Source organism: Pan paniscus, chromosome 4, assembly GCF_029289425.2.
Source record: "Pan paniscus chromosome 4, NHGRI_mPanPan1-v2.0_pri, whole genome shotgun sequence".
In the NCBI taxonomy this organism is placed as follows: Eukaryota; Metazoa; Chordata; class Mammalia; order Primates; family Hominidae; genus Pan; species Pan paniscus.
Genome location: NC_073253.2, coordinates 98197179 through 98215683, shown reverse-complemented (window position 1 = coordinate 98215683; position 18505 = coordinate 98197179). Strand labels below are relative to the sequence as shown.

The following is an 18505-nucleotide window of genomic DNA, read 5'->3' as shown; positions in this document are numbered from 1 at the left end:
CCACTCTCTCTGCAATTAGGTGTCAGGAAGTCAGGAGCACTCTGATGCTTACACTGAAGTCAGAACAACCTGCTTTATAGTGGAATGAAATAATTTTAAGCACAGTTACCTTGTCACTGATCTCTGCTCCATCTTGTTCAAAATGCATTAGCAAGGGATTTTTCCTGAGCGCACAATTTCAAAGCTTTTTCTAATAGCTTCCTGGCAGTAGTCTTCTAAGAGGCAGAGATACAGCTGGAGTCACAGTGGAATCAGAATTCCTCTGGAGTCCTCTGTTTTCTCGTCCTCCTGCCATGATTACCATTCCTGGCTCTTCACTCTACTAGTCTTTCAGTTGTGGTTAGGTAGGAACCCTTTGTATGGATACATGTGTATTTGTGTGAATACACAGATGCACACCCTGTGTTCAGGAATATCCACCTGTCTGGAACTAAGCTTTGCAGAAACCACACCCGAGTGGATCACAGCCAGCATGGAATAATGCAAGAGGGCAAGGAAAAATCAAATCTGATGGTCACAAAGTCCAGGCTGCAGTGTTCCCATGTTTTTATTGTATTTTTTAATCCCCATTTTCCAGATGATCATGTTTTTATTTAAAAAGTTCCCCATAAGGGCTGCAAGCCAAAGTCTATTTATGCTAACTGATAATATGAAACTCATCTAGCTTCCATATCTAACTGATAATATGAAACTCATCTAGATTCTGTATCTAACACATAAATTTAGAACAGGAAGAAGGGTGCCTATATGATATCAATCCGATAACTTGAAACATCTAAACTAGGTGTGATCTTGCCTGATTTCCAATCCCCTCTCTCATGGCACTTAACTTTGTACTGGCTCGCATTATTACAGTTATTGTTTTAAGTGTACTTATGCTCACTGGACAGGGAACTCTATGAGGGCAGACTTTTGTTCTTACTCATCTTTTCCTCCATATAGTGCGTTGTGTGAATTAAAATGAGTTGCAATGGTAGCTTGACAACAAAGGAAGCTACAGAAAATACAGAAGAACAGATAGGAGATGGCAATGAGCCCAGTTACATGGAAAAACTCTACGTACTCCTAAAAACTGGAAAGAAATCATAGCACAATCATTGATATTCACTAGGCTATCTCAAAGTTATGAAGAAAAGGGAGAAGGGGATAAGGAGAACTAACATTCATTGCCAATCTGTTCTGTGTCAGGCACAGCTGCAGGCATTTAACATGTACCATCTAATTTAACTTCCTAAGACATGTAATATACTCTATTTTTTTATTATATATATATAATATATATATATTTATTTATTTATTTTGAGATGGAGTCTTACTCTGTCACCCAGGCTGGAGTGCAGATATATATATATAATTTTATATATATATATACACACACACACACACACACATACATATATGTGTGTGTGTATATATATATATATATTTATTTATTATTTATTTATTTTGAGATGGAGTCTTACTCTGTCACCCAGGCTGCAGTGCAGTGGTGTGATGGCTCAGTGCAACCTCTGCCTCCCGGGTTCAAACGATATTCCTGCCTCAGTCTGTCTAGTAGCTGGGATTACAGGCACACACCACGACAGCTGGCTAATTTTTGTATTTTTAGTAGAGACAGGGTTTCACCATGTTGGCCAGGCTGGTCTTGAACTCCTGACCTCAGGTGATCTGCCTGCTTCGGCCTCCTGAGATTACAGGCGTGAGCCACTGTGCCCAGGAAAGACACATAATATATTCTAAAATGATTTCTATCCAAGATGTTTTAACATTATAGTACTTAAAGGGTTAAAACCTTAGCATTCTGGAAAATTTGGCTATTGAAAACAATCATCCTCTGAGTGTTCTAACTAGAGCTTTATGATCTGATTTTACTAATATAATCCCCAAAGTTTGGAGATTAAACTTCTTAGAGCTTACATAAAGGAGAGTTGAAAATAGGATCTCCAGGCTGTATTCACTTAATTTAGAATGTAAATATTAAACACCCACTCTAAGGAAAGCGAAACTTTTGGCTATACTTCCAGGAACATACTAAATGTACAAAATGCAGGTGTACATACAGGGCTGTGAGAAAGGCGTGGAAACAAGCCGAGAGAGACAGAGAGAGAGAGAGAGAGAGTGTGTGTGTTGTTTGTTGTTAATAATATCTGCTAGTTTTCCCATATGCGCCAAGAGCTTAATGACAGTAAGTGGATTATAGTTTGGAAGTCTTGACAATCCAAAGACAATCAGGGCAATACATTTGGGAAGAGACCCTGACCTTCATTCTAAGAATATCAGTTCCAACTTCAACAGGTGAGTTCACAGGATCTTCAATTTGAGAAATGAGTTATTGTTGGAGACTAGTAAGCTAATGCCAGAAATTCTAAAAATGAGAGGAGAGCTTTCTTAAGATTCCCCTAGGCCAAAACATCGTGAAGAAATGTGGCAGCATTCAGCAACAATCTCAGGAGAATTTTCACTTCGGAACAAGATTTTGCTGAAAAAACTGGTCAAAAAAAGGGGGAGAGGGAAACCTGGAGGAATCCCCAATTCTCACTATTCTAATTTCCTTAAAGGCAGGAAGTTGGTCTTGCAGTTTATCTTTGTACAGCTGAACTATGAATAACAAAAACTGCTGTGGAGAACACGAAACACAGCTTAACTAGGAAACTTCTACTGGCAACGTGACACACTCAAAACAGTTCTGTGTCTAAAAATAATGAGAAACTACAACATCTTTGAAAAGTAACCACGTCCTTTTCATATTATGTGTAACTAGACAAAATATTGTATTTAGGGAAATTTATCCTTTCATGAGGACTATAATGATAATAGCTAACATTTATTGACTACTTAACCAGGTACCTTTATTTATATAAAGGTATGGTACCTTTATGATACCACTATGATACCATTTCACAGATGAGGAGAGCAAAGAGGTTTAGAAACTCAGTGAGGGTAACAAAACTAGGATGTGCCATTACCAGTCTGCCTGGACTTAGAGTTTGGTCACCAAACCTGGTACCATACATACTATCACCTACGTGGGACATTCATTTCTAATTAGAGTACATCCTATTTCCTATGGAATATTAAGTTTTAGAAAATTTAAAAGTCTATACATTAAAAAAAAAGTCATTCTGGCCTTCCTAAGCTGCAATCCTAGCTCACTCTGGCCACCTACGGCCCCATACTTTCTTCATAAGGCTAGTAGCTTTTCCATGTACTCAAGCCCAAGACTGAGCGGCATTAGGAAATGAAAATCCAGTCAGGTTACTGCTTGACTGAAGAGCATTCTGAGTGCTTTAGGAATCAAGTCCTAGCAAGGATCTTTATGGCTTGCTCCCCACCTTTGACCTCTCTTCTAATTTCTTGCCACTTTTCCCTATGCATTTCACATTCCAGCAATGTCAGATGACCCAAAGTTCTTTGTGTCTAAGATGCTGTTTCACTCCCGTGTCTCTGCATCTACTTTTACCTTTGTCTGGAACCTGTCTTCCCTCCTGCTCTGGCCTGGGAGCTCCTGATCACCCTTCCATACCCTGCTCCAGGTCCAACTTCTGGAAAGCCTTTCCCAGACTTCATACCTCTCCACTTTCAGGTATACTTGTACGCTCCTGTCTCTCTGCAGACTTCAGATCCAGTATGCATTATTATTATTGCCTATAAACACACTCCTTTTGTGCTTGTCTCACCTACTAGAATACAATAAACTCCTACAGGCAGGAAGACTAGTATACCCAGCACTAGTATAGGCTTGACACTATGGTTGATATGGCATTTAATACAATTGATTGTTTTTGAAGGATTATTTTACAGCTTCACATTCTGTGTAATTTCCAAAACACCAAACAAACAAACAAAAAAACAAAGTAAAGCAAACATTTTATGTAATCCCATAGAACTCACTCTAAAATCACAGCCAATCTTTTCATACTAAAGAAGATCACAGTCTAAAACAGGGATGGTCCAATCTTTTGGCTTTCCTGGGCCACATTGGAAGAAGAATTGTCTTGGGCCACACATAAAATACACTAACACTAATAACAGCTGATGAGCTAAAAGAAAAAAAAAAAAAGAATCGCAAAAAACATCTCATAATGTTTTAAGAAAGTTTATGAATTTGTGTTGGGCCGCATTCAAAGCTGTCCTGTGGCCTGCAGCTTGGACAAGCTTGATCTAAAACATGCCCAGGTATGGCTTCAGGTTATACTCTCTCTGATACTCTACCACATTCCCACAACTTTTAGAAGATATTTTGCCTTCATTTCTGGTGCTTTATTAAAGGAAGATCCTAAGTTTCTCAATTCTCTAAAACATTCCCTGTGTGGAAAAATGCTCATACCCTTAAGCCAAACATTTCCCCACTTTTCAGTAGAATATAATAATTTCCTAGTAGTGTTACTCTGCTTCAGATTTACAATTTATATACTTTAAAATATCACCAATAGTTTTAAAACCACGAAATAAAATCTTCCCTGACAATGGCACCAAAAGCAGTGCTGTGATTATATATGTATGTGTATAATTGTGTGTTTGTTTATATATATAATATGTACATAACATATATATTTAATGCATTTTTGATAATTAGAAGATAAAATGATACAATTATTTTCCACTTCTAGGTGCATCTGGAGATAAGTATGAGATCACAATACAGAAGCTGCTGAAAGCAGAATACATTCCTATAGTAAATCAGGCATATAGAGATTCATATTCTTTTTTTGGCATGAGGTGTGAGTGGGAGTGCAGTACACTAACTGGAAGGTATTGAAGGAGTTAACAAAATGCTTCTATTTGTGGAATTTAAACATGTAATTATAAAGGCAATGTTATAACATTTTAAAGGAAAAAAAAATCACCCAATCCTACCTTTCTTATTCATCAACCATTTCCTTTTTTTCTTGGGCTTGACAATCCTGGTAAGCATACATGAATTTTATATAGTCTGTATTTGATCTTATTGTTGGCTACTTTTGTTGTTATACCATTTATTTAACCAATGTCCTAGTGAGGGCCATTTGAGAACTTTCCAGTTTTTCATGTGCATGAATAACTGGGTAGATAGAGTAGCATTTTTAAGAAAAAAAATCTTTCTTTAGGACAAAAGCCTAGAACAAGACTTTAATACTATATATTAAACATACATGAAATGGTAAAAATGCTTTCCAAAACATCATACTAAATTTATAAAGCCTCCTAAAGCACATCAGATTCATCCAAATGCTGGATAATTTAATATCCACCACTTCCCAATTAATAAATATAAAATGATATCTCATTGTTTTAGTGAGATTTGATATTTTCCCATGTTTTTACTTACTACTCTAAATAAGCTTTAGGGACCTGATAGTATCTACTGAATGAATTACATGAGTGAAATTTTTGCTTACATTTTAATAATATTACAATAAGTTATATGAATTATAGCACTAGTAATCTTTCTACCCCATATATCTTTTAGAAAAACTGTTTTTAAGAGAAAATAAAAAATTACTATTGAAAAGTTAAAATTTCTTATCTGTCTCTTACAGCAAAGAATAATTATATGTTTACATATTAAAATATCAGTACTTTTACTATCCCTAGATTAAACATAAATTATAAAACAAAATTAACTCCTTATAAGAAATTATTACAGTAACATATTTTTAAAAACAAGCATATATCATGTGTTTTCTCTGGAGTATCAATGCAGTATCTGTTAGGGGTCCTTACAACGCTGAGGGGAATTAGATTGAAAAGTGAAGTATAGGGTTTTATAGAGGGTAGAGATTAGGGTTTGCGGGAACCTGTGCCAGTATGATGAGCTACTTTAGTTGTGGTGATCTGGAAAGGCCTGCTTGCCTTTTTTGAGGAAATTAAAGCTTTGTCAATACTTTGGAAGTCAGCAGTCTCAGAATCTGTCTGTTCTACTGAAACCAGCATGGTCAATTTTTAGAGCAGATAATCTCTGTCTTTGTTCCCCAAACACAAATATTATTTATTTCTTTGTTTTCAGCAAAACCTTCTCTCAGCACTATAGAGAGTTAACAGTTTAAGATTATGTTCTATTCCAAAAAATGAAAAGTTATTTGTGTATAACTCAAAGCATATTTTTAATCTAAAAATAAATATTATTTCTAAGTTAGGTTCATAGGCTGGTCCATTTATATATATATAAATTTATATATATTTATTAGTGTATTAATAAATATATTAATTGATAATATATTTGATTATAGTACATTTTCAATGACATAAAATCATTCTTTCAACACCCTTTTCCAGAGGGAGACTGCATTTACTGTCCTCGTTCTGAATGCTGGCAATCTATGGTCCTTTCTACCCCATGGGGCTCTCTTAGCAAAGGTCCTAAAGGGTATTTCATAGGCAGAGATGGACATCTACTTCCAAACTTAGTTGCTGGAGAGATAGCTAATGTATTTGGAAAGGGAAACATATCAGGTTACTTAGAAATATACTGTCAAATTAGAGAATTCAGGATAATATATATAAGTCAGCAAGACATAGTAGAAAAGCAAACAAGACAAGGAGAAATCTACTTAATATTTACACCTGTGAACACAAGAGTGTGAACCCCAATGCAGTTGGAGTTTGACTAAATGCAGCAGCAGGAGTAACAAGCATTGATCTTGGTTGCCTTGGGAACAGGGCCCCTTCCTCATGCTAACGATCTATAGTAAGGAAAGGGGCATTTAAATAAAGTGCATAGCGATCACTGGTAGAGCAACAGGTGTCTAGGGGAGTGTTCAGCATTATCTAAAGGGTGGCTGGGGTCTGTGCCTTACAGCAGTGGACAATGGATGAGTTCATGAAGTGCCACGTATGGATAGATAAGGAATTGACATGAGCCTGAGTGTTTGAGAACCCCTTTGGTATTGCAGAACCTATAGACTCTCGGTGGCTTGCTCAGAGCAACATAAATATAAACAACCAGTACCTTCCTATGCTTTCCAACAGTGTTGCTTGGAATGATCAGCACTCCTAATAAGAGCAAGAGCAGGCTGATAAAACAATACACTAGAAGGCAAGAGAGCTCTATAAAGTCAGCATAAAAGAAAACACAGTAGGATGCACAGGTGCATAACAGAAATGACTTCTAAAATAAAAGTCATTCCTTCAACAGTTCCAAATTAAAGGAAACAAAAGCTGTTATCCCCCAGTGGGCAGAGGGTGTGGGCAATTCTTTTTAAGATGTAGATAATAGTTTGTGCATGTATTTTAAACAATATAGTACTAGAAGTTTTGCTTAGTTCCAACACTTCAAAACTTACCTCTAAAAGCACTAATATCCCCATAGTGTACCTGTAGTACAAAGTATTTACTTCCAGTCTCTCCTCCAACTCTGAATCCAACACCTAAAGATTTACAAAAAAGTTAATATATTAGAAATGAGCATCTAAAATGGAGTTAATCTCAAATTGCTGTTCTATGAAATCCAAAGGGAAATAACATATAACATATAAAATTATATTATATGAAAACTGAAATATACCATTGACTGATAATTTCTAATATAATCTGTCATTATAATCTCCTCAAAACTATGATGAAATTCTACTCATAGTTCCCACTTCAGAACCAGAGTAATCACTTACACTTTAAGAGGACAATTCACTCATTTTGAAAGAAACAGAGCAAAACAAAATTCTGTCTCTATTGATTATTTAAAAGACATACATAAACCCATTCTCCCATTTTGTTTTGTATATATTCATATTTATTTTATTTTATGATTGAATATAGGAAATAGACCTCTTAGGAGCATTTAAGTGGCATTACTTTTCTTCTGCTGTGAAAAGAGGTATCTACAAAAATGTCATTGAGGAAACCAGTTACCAACTAGATTACTGAAGTCCATTATCTCAGTGAATTTTTGGAATCTGAATATTCTTATTAGTCTTACTGTTAATAAAGCTTGCTAGTGAGCTTTAAAAAATCTAGAGAGAAAATATTTACAGGCAGAAGTATACTTTTTTTTTTTTTTTTTTTAACAAATCTCCTCTACCAATGTATGTCAACAAATCTATGACAGACCTCCCTGTTAGTTTCAAACTTGTTTGGTTGCAGCTGCCTCATATGGAGAGAATTCTGAGGCTCATTTGAAGTGCAAGAAATCAGACATCATTTAATGATGCTGGCAATGAGTAAGGGAGGAAAGAGAGGTGCATGTGTATCACGAGATCATCCATGAACCAGGACAGACCTATTCTGTAACAGACCCACACACACCCTTTAAGAAATATCCAGGTAATAAATGAGAGTCTGGTAGTACAGTCACACATTGGAAGCTATGTACAATTTAAAGGTGCAGTCAGAAAGCCAGCTGAGGTCTGGCATCACATTAGATACCTAGGTTCCAGGACTGTAAAAAATTCTTTGCTGAAACAGCAATTTATTTAATTCCTAGCTCTCTTGGCTCATGAAATGTGTCTGCTGTCAAGAACCAATGTGCCTTAGGTCAAAGGTGGCTTGAGGTATCCTTGGTTATTTTCTAATTTTATCTAAACTGTTGTGTGGGCAAACTACTTACCAAAGAGAGGCAGAAAAAGAGTAACTATCTAAATGAAACCTTTTCAATACAAAAGAGGTAATGCAAGTACTTTTACTGTGAAGCAGCAATACAGAACACTGTCAACACTGGTTAGAAAGGACTATAATGAAAAGTACTTCGGAAACAGAAATTAAGCAGCTGAACATAAGACCAAGCAAGAGGCTCTGACATACCTTTGGGGAGCCGGGTAGGGGGAGCATTTCTTGCCCAGGCATACAGAATATTGGCTTTATCTGTACAGGTTCCTTCATCACAAAACCTGAAGAAAATAAAAAGTAGTATAAATGAAGATTTAAATAGTGAAATGCATAAATTGCTCCCCATGGTGGGAGGTGATGGGGGAAGGTATTTGAAACCAAAGTACATCAATATATCATCATTGCATGATATTAGCTTTAAGATCCTAATAAAGACTGGAGCAAAGAACTATTACTGTGTGAAAAAAAGCACATAAAAGAGGAAACTTTTTTTTTTTGCCTGATATGAAACAATCCTGTGAGGGAGATATATAATTTTTACTTTGATATGTTCATATATGGAATGTACTCTATGTAATCAGGTAGAAAAGCAAGCATTACATAGACGGTCTGTATAAACCAAAGCAAATGCAGCAGAAATCTGGACTAAAAAAAGTGTCATACACATTTCCCCTTTGGCGATCACTGTTGTCAACAAATCTGGCCAAAGCAACAAACAGTGCCTACCATCAGTGGGGTGAGCAATACAAGTGTGTCCCTCTTAAGAGTTGTTTTTTTTTTTTTTTTTTTTTTTTTTTTTGAGACGGAGTTTCGCTCTTGTTGCCCAGGCTGGAGTGCAATGGCGCGATCTTGACTCACTGCAACCTCCGCCTCCTGGGTTCAAGCGATTCTCCTGCCTCAGCCTCCTGAGTAGCTGGGATTACAGGTGCCCACCACCACGCCCGGCTAATTTTTTGTATTTTTAGTAGAGATGGGATTTCACCATGTTGGCCAGGCTAGTCTTGAACTCCTGATCTCAGATGATCCACCTGCCTCAGCCTCCCAAAGTGCTGGGATTACAGATGTGAGCTACTGCGCCCAGCCTCTCTTAAGAGTTCTTGATCGTATATATGCATGACATTTTGAGTTTATGAATACTGGAATGCATTAATAAGTTGTATCATATTATGCAAGTTACTTAATTTTTTTTAAGTTACTGAATCTTACCAAGCCTTAGTTTTCTCTCATGGAAAACAGGGATAAGTACACTTACATCACAGAGTTATTCTGTAAATCAAATGAGACTTTATAAACTTCAAAGTACTATTCCAGGGCAATGCATTATTTAACAAAACATTCAGTTTATCTGAAGATTCACTGTTGACAGAGAGTGTTGCAGGGTGAAAAGAGCACCCAGGCAGAAAGACAGATCTGGAGTTCAATTCTAGAACCACCCCTTAGCAGCTCTGTATCTTGGGCGTGTTTATAAGCCCTCAAAGGCCCAGTTCCTATATGGAAACCTCTGTGATAGGGCTGTTGTGGTGATGTGCATAAGGCACTCAGTGCGGTAACTCGGATATTTGGTAGATCCACATTAATAGATGGTAGTATGTCTGACTCCAAGCCACCATTTTTTCCCCATTACAATATATCTCAGCTTTTTCTATTATTGAATTGGATTTAATCCAAACATTGTTAGGCTACATTTTTATGTTGATTTGTATATTTGTGTTTTGAAAACTGGGACCAAAAAAGGTGAGTCAGGTGTGTAGGCAGATCTGAAAAGCTTGAAGACTATAAAGGACAAGGACAAATACAGCTTCTTGGGACGGAGGTTGGCTCACACAGAAAAAAATGTACACTGCCCCTGACCTGGATGGGAAGCAAAGGCAGACTGTGATAGATTCCTAAATAGGTTAGAAACTGAAGCCAGAAACACAGAAAATACCCACGTTGCACATATGAAAACCACTGGTAAGAAGTTGCTTCAGACTCAGAGGCAGGGACTCTTATCGTATTTTCTGCTTCTAGCCAGAAATGAGGTTGGAGGATAGGCAATGAGTGCAGACAACTGTATTATCTGTCTGAATTAAGGGGTGAGGGACCCAGAACCAGGAAGTCTTGATAAGGTTATACTTAGCAAAGTGATCTTGCTTCTATAAATCAGGCTGTAGAAAGAGATTGTGTAATGTGTAATATAAAAGACATCAACTAGTGGTTTCTTACTGTTCACTGTCAAATACAATATACTTATGATGACTGATCATTACCATGTGAGAATTGTACGTTGGAAGAAATGTCTGTGACATCCTTGTGCCAAGTGTGCTAAAAGGCTCAGGATGTTGGATGATGCCCAAAAGCAAAATTTTCCTTCCTGGCCTCAGCTATAATAGTTAAAGAAATGATATTGTCAAATGTGTTGAACTTTGTATATCACTGCTGTGAGCTACTAAAATTTAAAGATTTGGGTGGCAATTTTCATAGCTTTCAACAAAGATCATAAACATTACAAATGCCTATAACCAATGTGATGACAGTCTTAGGTTAAACAAGATAACTGTTTCCTCTGATATGGAAGTTGATTTTCAATGGATGACTAGAAAGAACCAGATTGAAATATAACAGAGAAAACTGGCTTAGTAACTTTTTCTAAGTTATACATTTGATTATGTCATTTGTTGGCTCAAAATCGTTCAAGTGCTTCCCAAAAATAAAATCAAAATAAAATCCAAACCTTGTAGCATAACACGTAAGACCTTTCATGATCTAGACATTGTCTCCAGACAACACCCCCTTTTTTAATCCTGCCAAGTTGCTTCCAGTTTCCAATCTTCCTTATTTCCATTGCTCTCTTTGCCTGAAATATCCCATCCCAGCTGTCTGCCTGAAAAACTTTTATTCACTTTCTCCTTCAAGATTCAGTTCAAGCCTTCCTCCTCAGGAAAGTGTTCTCCGACCCCCATCCACCTTCCATTCCTTAACTATAGCACTCCTCATCCTAAGTGTCAGCTTACTTCTCTCTCTCCACCCAGACTGTGAGGACTTCGAGTACAAGTATGTAGGATAATATCTTCATGCTGAAGTCCCGGCATGAAACAAATGTTTGGTGAAACTTACCTCTCGGTGAGTTTTTAACTTTCCACGTACAGACACTTAAAGAGCTGAATTAGCTTAAATTGTATTGCACTCTCAACTTCATGTTATAATATTTTATTGAAAAAAATTAGATTAAAAATTTTAAATATAAACACCAATAAATTTGAATTATTGTTTGCCTAGTTTTTTGAACAAATCAGCTTATATAAGAACACTGCCAGCCGGTTGTAATTTAAAGTTGAATAAGCTCAGAGAGTTTAAGTAACTTCCAAAGGTCAAACAGCTAAACCATGACTTAAAGCTCTGGCTGTCACAGTCCCTTCTATCTCAATTCTTGACACTGATTTATGGGCAGAGAATGATATTATGTGGAGATAAGCTTTGATTATTACTGTCATCCTTGAACTAAGTTGCAATTTGTGCATGCAATTCTAAAATCAAATTTGAGATAAAATAAGTTGTTTGTGACATATTCACAAAGAGACTGATTTTATATTTTATTCTCTTATCAGGTCTGGTAAATAAGAGCTTCAAACAAACATTGGTTTAATTTTTAAAACCCTGTTTTACAATAAAAAATATATTAAACTCAAGACTGAGTAAAGAATGACTCACTGGAGGACACTGGGGCATTGGAACTAATCCTAAAACTCAATGGGAGGACTAAGAGGAAAAACAAAAGGGCGAGAGAACTGAGTTCTATAACTGATAACGTATCAGAGTGGTAAATATTTCCATTTCCCATTTTAAATGAAAACGGCATCATATTTTCTCCATGTAAAATGACCAAAAAGAGAAAGATGGTATAGTATATTTTGGCTTCCCAAAAAGACCTATGGAAGTAGAGGGGATTTTTACTATTCTTACTAGTAAAGAGAGCCTTAAGGCTGGGAAGCAATGTAACTCTTGATCAATGGCTGTTGTAATTTCAGGCCTCATCAACCAGGTTTCTTTTTCTTATCATTCTAGCAGCTTCTCCTATAAGGCTCCTCCAGACTAAGTCGATTAAATTGTGGAAGGGTTCACATAGCTCCCTTGTGGTTTCTTAGTATTCATAGTAAAAATGATGAGAATTAACATTTGAAAATAAAACTAGTCTGGATTCTTGGACCTTTCCTATAGAACCTTTTTCACGTCTAATCCATGGGGAAACCATTCAGATGGCATGAATATTTTCTGACTGTGCCAAGCACTGAAAATGGTAGCTTGTCATTTCGAATTATCCAAATACAGCATGACTGACTGTTAAAGTACTCTCTGGTTGTATCTGTTAAAGACTATTTAAAATCCAAGGTTACTCAGGGAAGATCAGAACTGATAACTCGTTTCTTCTTTTGGCTAAAAACAAAAAAAAAAAAATTGTCATGCCCTCAAGTTAAGTCTGTATAGCCTTAAATTCCAATTTTAATGCATTACATATCTAACAGAACCACAACCAGGAAAACTGATCTAAAGTTAGAAAGTTTTTTAAAGAAACACAACACAAAATCAATAGCATGAGGGGATGGTCCTTACCTTTCAAAATGCATTCAGTATGAGTCAGATATTCAAATACTATTACCTGTTCTATAAACCCATAGAATATTTTCCCAAATTCAGACAATCCTATGCAAACTTCAATGCAATGGACAGACATTAATATAGTAATTAGAATGATACATAATGAAAAAGCAAATTAGAATGGTGATTAAGAAATATCAGCCTGATAAATAGCATCACAGAAACTACCCACTGTTCCTTTGCTCCAATAAGGTTAGACAGGCAGTAAGTCCATAAAAGCAGAGCGTGTGTCTGTTTTATTCATACCAAATTCTCCATGCCCAAGAAAGTGCTTGGCACATAGTGAATGATTAATATATACTTTATCAATAAATGAATAAAAATAATAGCTATCCCTTCTACATGCCAGACACTACACCAAACACATTACTTATATTACCTCATCTACCCTTCATGATGGCCCAATCAAGCTGCCAAGATTAGTAGCCCAATTTTACAGATGAGAAAACAGACCAATACAGGTTACATCATTTAACCAATGTTTATTACCACTACCAAGTAGCAGAGCTGAGATTTGAAACCAAGATGTTCCGATTTCACAGTTCTGGATCTGTGCTAAATACAACGCTGCATTATAATATTGCTACTGTATTTAACATAAAGTACTAGTCTTGTGAGGAAAAATGCATTTGTTTCTGTTGAAACAGTCAAAAGGGTTCCAACTATAACATTCTATTTTATTAAAGTTGACACTAGTCTACAAAGAATTGGGCAATTTCTAAGGAACTCCTATTAACACCTTTAATCCAAGTACCTTAATATTATTAGCCAAGGAACATACTCATTGGTGACTGGAAGTTAGAATCAGAGACCAACTGTGTTTTAAAAATTGATCCGTTATACTATCCCAATATGCGATATGATAGGAATCTATTACAATATTAAAGTGGAAAAAGGGAATGGATGCTATTAATTTTAGCCTATCAGTAATTTATGTCTAAACATTGCTACTGCACTCAATGACACATTTTACAGTGCTTAAAACAAGAGACAGTGTAGATTTGGGAGATTCTGTTATTTTTATTTATACTGACAAGGATGTTACATATATTTAACTTTAGAAGTTTCCTACGGCAGAAAAAACAAAGAGAGGATTGCAGAAGACACACTGAATCCTGCTGTATATAGTGTATGGATGACAGGGGCCAGGATATGGAACAGGAGCATAAAGACAGCATATGCAAATACTGTTCTCAACCAAAGAATCATTATCACTGGGAGGGAGGCAACAAAGCTGTGGGCTTATTTGGAAAATAACATCACCTTTAAAAAACAGTCATTTAAATAAGTACCCAAGCAGAGTATCTCTCATACAGGCATATATATATATATATATATAATGTTTTATCTCCTTTTTCTTCTCATCAGCAGCTGTAACCCTGTGGAGATAGTGGCATTTAAAAAGACACAGCAGGTGGTTAATAAATAGAAGCAGTTGAAAGGGATTTAAGCTAAAGCTTCATAAGATGGTAAAGCACTACTGCTTTAGCTTGAGAATGATTCCCAGTTAGAACAGCTGGAAATAGCCTCATTTAACCAGCTTGGATTTTTTTTCATCAAAAAACATCAAACAACCTGTAGAAGCCATCTTTGGTTTGTTAAGATTAGTTGGTCCTAAGTGTCATTAGAAATAGCTTTAAAATCAAATATTAATAAGAAGAACTAAAAATAATTTTAGCTATGTATAGAAGATCACACCAAAGTATAAGACTGGATACATAAGAAGCCCACTCGTTTTAATCATCCAATATTTTAAACACAAAATCTTGGGGTTTGCAATCCTAAATTGCTTTAAACCCTATGTCCTGTGCTCAGTAGGATAAAAAATGCACAAGCCTACAATCTCATATTTAAAAAAGAGAGCACTCCAGAATTACCCCAAATGCCAACACAATTTGTATAAACAAAATATTATGATTTTCAAAGCCTGAAACTCTAAGTAGCTAATCACTTATCATTTAAAAAATTGATTGTTAAGAGTAAAAACAGAATGAAGTAATTCATAGAATAGATGAATACAATATTTAAATTCCCAAGATATCCTCAAAATTTACTATTTAAGTAAATTTAAATTTACTTTAAATTAAACTGGGTAATTTAAATATAAAAATTTACTTAAATAGTAAATTTAAGAACCTTCATTTCATTTCATTACTGACTCTAACAACTTCAAAAGACCATCTGCTCACTTAGAGCTTAGTTTAGGCTCATATTCAGCTAATAAATCTAGGGAACTTAGAATTGTCATGCTTTGAATTAAGTCTATAGAGCACAAATAAAGTGCAACAAATCATGCCATTGATATGCTTGCTCTAATCTTGGTGCTATTATTTTCTTCTGGTCCCTAGATAGGGTTAATTGTTTTCCTCCTCCAAACGCCTGGGAAGAAGGCATTGGGGTTACATCTGACAGGTACTGTCACTTTCTTTACATGGGTCAGCAGAGCTGCTTCTTTTCCATCAGCTGGTCCTTATTTGCATCCTCTAGAGGTATGTTAATTTGGAATTGAGCACTAGGCCCACTCTTTAACTATAAAGGGACCACCCTACAGTATATTAAAAGGTTCAAATCAACGTATGCAATTTAAATGCACATGCATATAATTAACTAGACACATTGCCAATTTGAGCTGCTAATTTGGAATGAGTCACAAAAGGCTAGAATGTGTGCAGAGGAAAAAAACTTTAAAATTAAAATCACTATATAATGAAAACTGCTTCATGCTGTGTCTACTATTTTTATATAAACTTAATATAACTAAATATATTTTAATGAACAGTAGAAAGAGGCAATTACAAAGAGCAAAGGAGGGCAGCACAACAGTGAAACATCATCAGAATAGCTCTTTGCCTTCATATTAAAAATGCTTCCTGAAGATAGAAGATGAATTATAACTTCATAATTTCAGGGGAAACATGTTTTCTATATTAAAGACACCTATTTGCCAACCTGCTCGCAATGAAAATGGAACACTGAAGTGTAAACAGGAGGAAATCCTAGCTAACAAACAGAAAAGAGGAAATCCGAGTTTGACATTTTGATGTTAAAATAGCTTTTTCTTCTTTCCTTAAAACAGCTTTGTATTTCCTTATAAGTTTCCCTAGAGTGTGAATGACTTCTGGTTATTTTAAAGCATCAAAACTGTTATAGGTATCATCCCCAAAATATATGTGAAAGTTTAGGAGTCTTCATTTAAGTGCTGTCTATGTCTTAGAATAATTGAAGAATAGATTTGCAACTATAAAATGAGTGTGATCAATTCCATGACTCAAAAAATTTTAGAAAAATAATGCAAGACTTTTGACACTGATAGATTTTTGTTGTGAGTACTATAATTCAGATGACAGGATAAGATGTTAAACAGCTGGAAAATATCCACTGACTATCTTCAGGCCTGAGCCTGTGAGGCACTGGGGGTGGGGAGTGAAAGATGTTTCTGTGAAGCAACTGAAAGTTCTGGCTGTGAAATATCCTGTGAGCTCTAATTCTTTAAAGTATAGATTTTGCCAAATATTGGAAGATAAATAATGTATACCATATTTAAATAAGAATATAAGGCCTGTGGCTGGGTGTGGTGGCTCATACCTATAATCCCAGCACTTTGGGAGGCCAAGGTGGGTGGATCACTTGAGGTCAGGGGGCTCGAGACCAGCCTGGCCAACATGGCAAAACCCCATCTCTACTAAAAATACAAAAATTAGTTGGACATGGTGGCACGCGCCTGTAGTCCCAACTACTGAGGAGGCTGAGGCAGGAGAATTGCTTGAACCCAGGAGGTGGAGGTTGCAGTGAGCTGAGATCGCACCACTGCACTAGAACCTGGGTGACTGAGTGAGACTCAGTCAAAAAAAAAGAATATAAAATAAATATATGATATATAATGTATATCATATATTATATACAAATATACATATAAATATGTATTATAATCTTTATATATATATAAAGGAATATATATATAAAAAGGCCTGATTGTGGAAGTCAGAATCATTAGAACAGTTTTACTTAATGTATGTCTTCTAGTTCACATATTGAAAAGATCCTACTTTTAAATGTTAGACTTAAACGCGTTGGGCTTGGTTAAAAGATGATGAATAACAGCACCAATTGTCCTTGTTTTATGATTATAAATTCAATCATAACAAATCTACAAATTAAGTGGGGCTATGGGATACAAGGCAAATATTTTAAAATCCATTTAAAATGATATGGGTATAGTGTTATTAAGAATTGTAATTACTCAATGATGCAACTGACTGGCAAAACACAGTGAGCTGCTTGCTTGAGGTGAGTCAAGCAGTGCACACACTTCCAGCTCCTAGAAATAATGCTTTCCCAATCAGATTCAGCATTTGCATGCAATTTATATTCATAGAATTATGGAATTTTAGAGCATAGAGAGGCTTTATAAATGGCCTAGTATAAGTCTTTTGCTAAAATGAAGACAAGAACTCCATCTCAGATGGGCTAAATAACCTACCCAGGGAATCCAGCAAGTTAGTTCACTGCTCTTTCCTTCTACTATGTTGACTTTCAAGTAATAATTTTAGCAAAATAATATACTTAGCAATTACTCTACTCAAAATTTCTGTTTTCACTTTCATTTATATTTTTCTTTGAAACTTCTTATTCCCCAATGTGGAAGATTTTTGGTCAATATATCTTATAGATTTAATTTCAGAATAGTTTATTTAAGAATACTAATAAATATTTTAAAGGGGCCAAAATGAGGTGTTTGTTTTATTCCCTTAACATGAGAACAATGAGCTTGGCTCATTTTAGATAATTTTTCCTAACAATTAGAATTGGAATAGCATTTAAGTGTTGTGTTATTTTCTCACTCATTCCCTTAAACCAAGGTGCAGCAAAAGCAGACTTTAAAAGCTTACATTCCTTCTAGCTATTTTCAATGAGTCCAATTCAAAGGTAAATATTGGTAATTTCAGAAGAAATTGTTTTAAAGCATAAAAACCAAAGGATGTGATTTACTGAATAAGATTCAGGAAAAGCTGTCACAGAATAATCTTTTAATCCCAGAATTTTATTTACAAAAATTTACTGAAGAGTATAAACGGGAATGTTGATATTGAAGGGTATTTACTGTGATTTGCTGACTCCGTTTTTACATAAACCCAGTCACATAGGTTGGGTTCCTATGTGATATGTTCCTTTCATCAAATAACTTAAGCCTATTAACAAATGCTTTGACGGTACTTGGTCCATGGAGATTTCCACTAATTGCCCTGTGCTTTTAACAGTTCCAAATACACATTATATTGTTTATTATAAAAACGACAAGAGAGCAGTTGCTGCTTGACTCACATCAGGCTAATGAATGTTAGGATGCACA

General features: G+C 35.6%; 1 protein-coding gene across 12 annotated transcripts in view; it reads right to left on the bottom strand.

Annotated features, from left to right (window-relative positions):
* Nucleotides 1-18505, bottom strand: part of PAM (peptidylglycine alpha-amidating monooxygenase) — a 281268-nt gene that overhangs the window by 98541 nt on the left and 164222 nt on the right. For all 12 annotated transcript variants that reach the window (XM_008953692.5, XM_034960298.3, XM_034960299.3 and 9 more), the window contains exons 6-7: nucleotides 8716-8801; nucleotides 7263-7346 (exon numbers count right to left, since the gene is read on the bottom strand). In XM_008953692.5, coding sequence (XP_008951940.2) covers nucleotides 7263-7346; nucleotides 8716-8801 — 170 coding nt within the window. The remainder of the gene's footprint in view (nucleotides 1-7262; nucleotides 7347-8715; nucleotides 8802-18505) is intronic.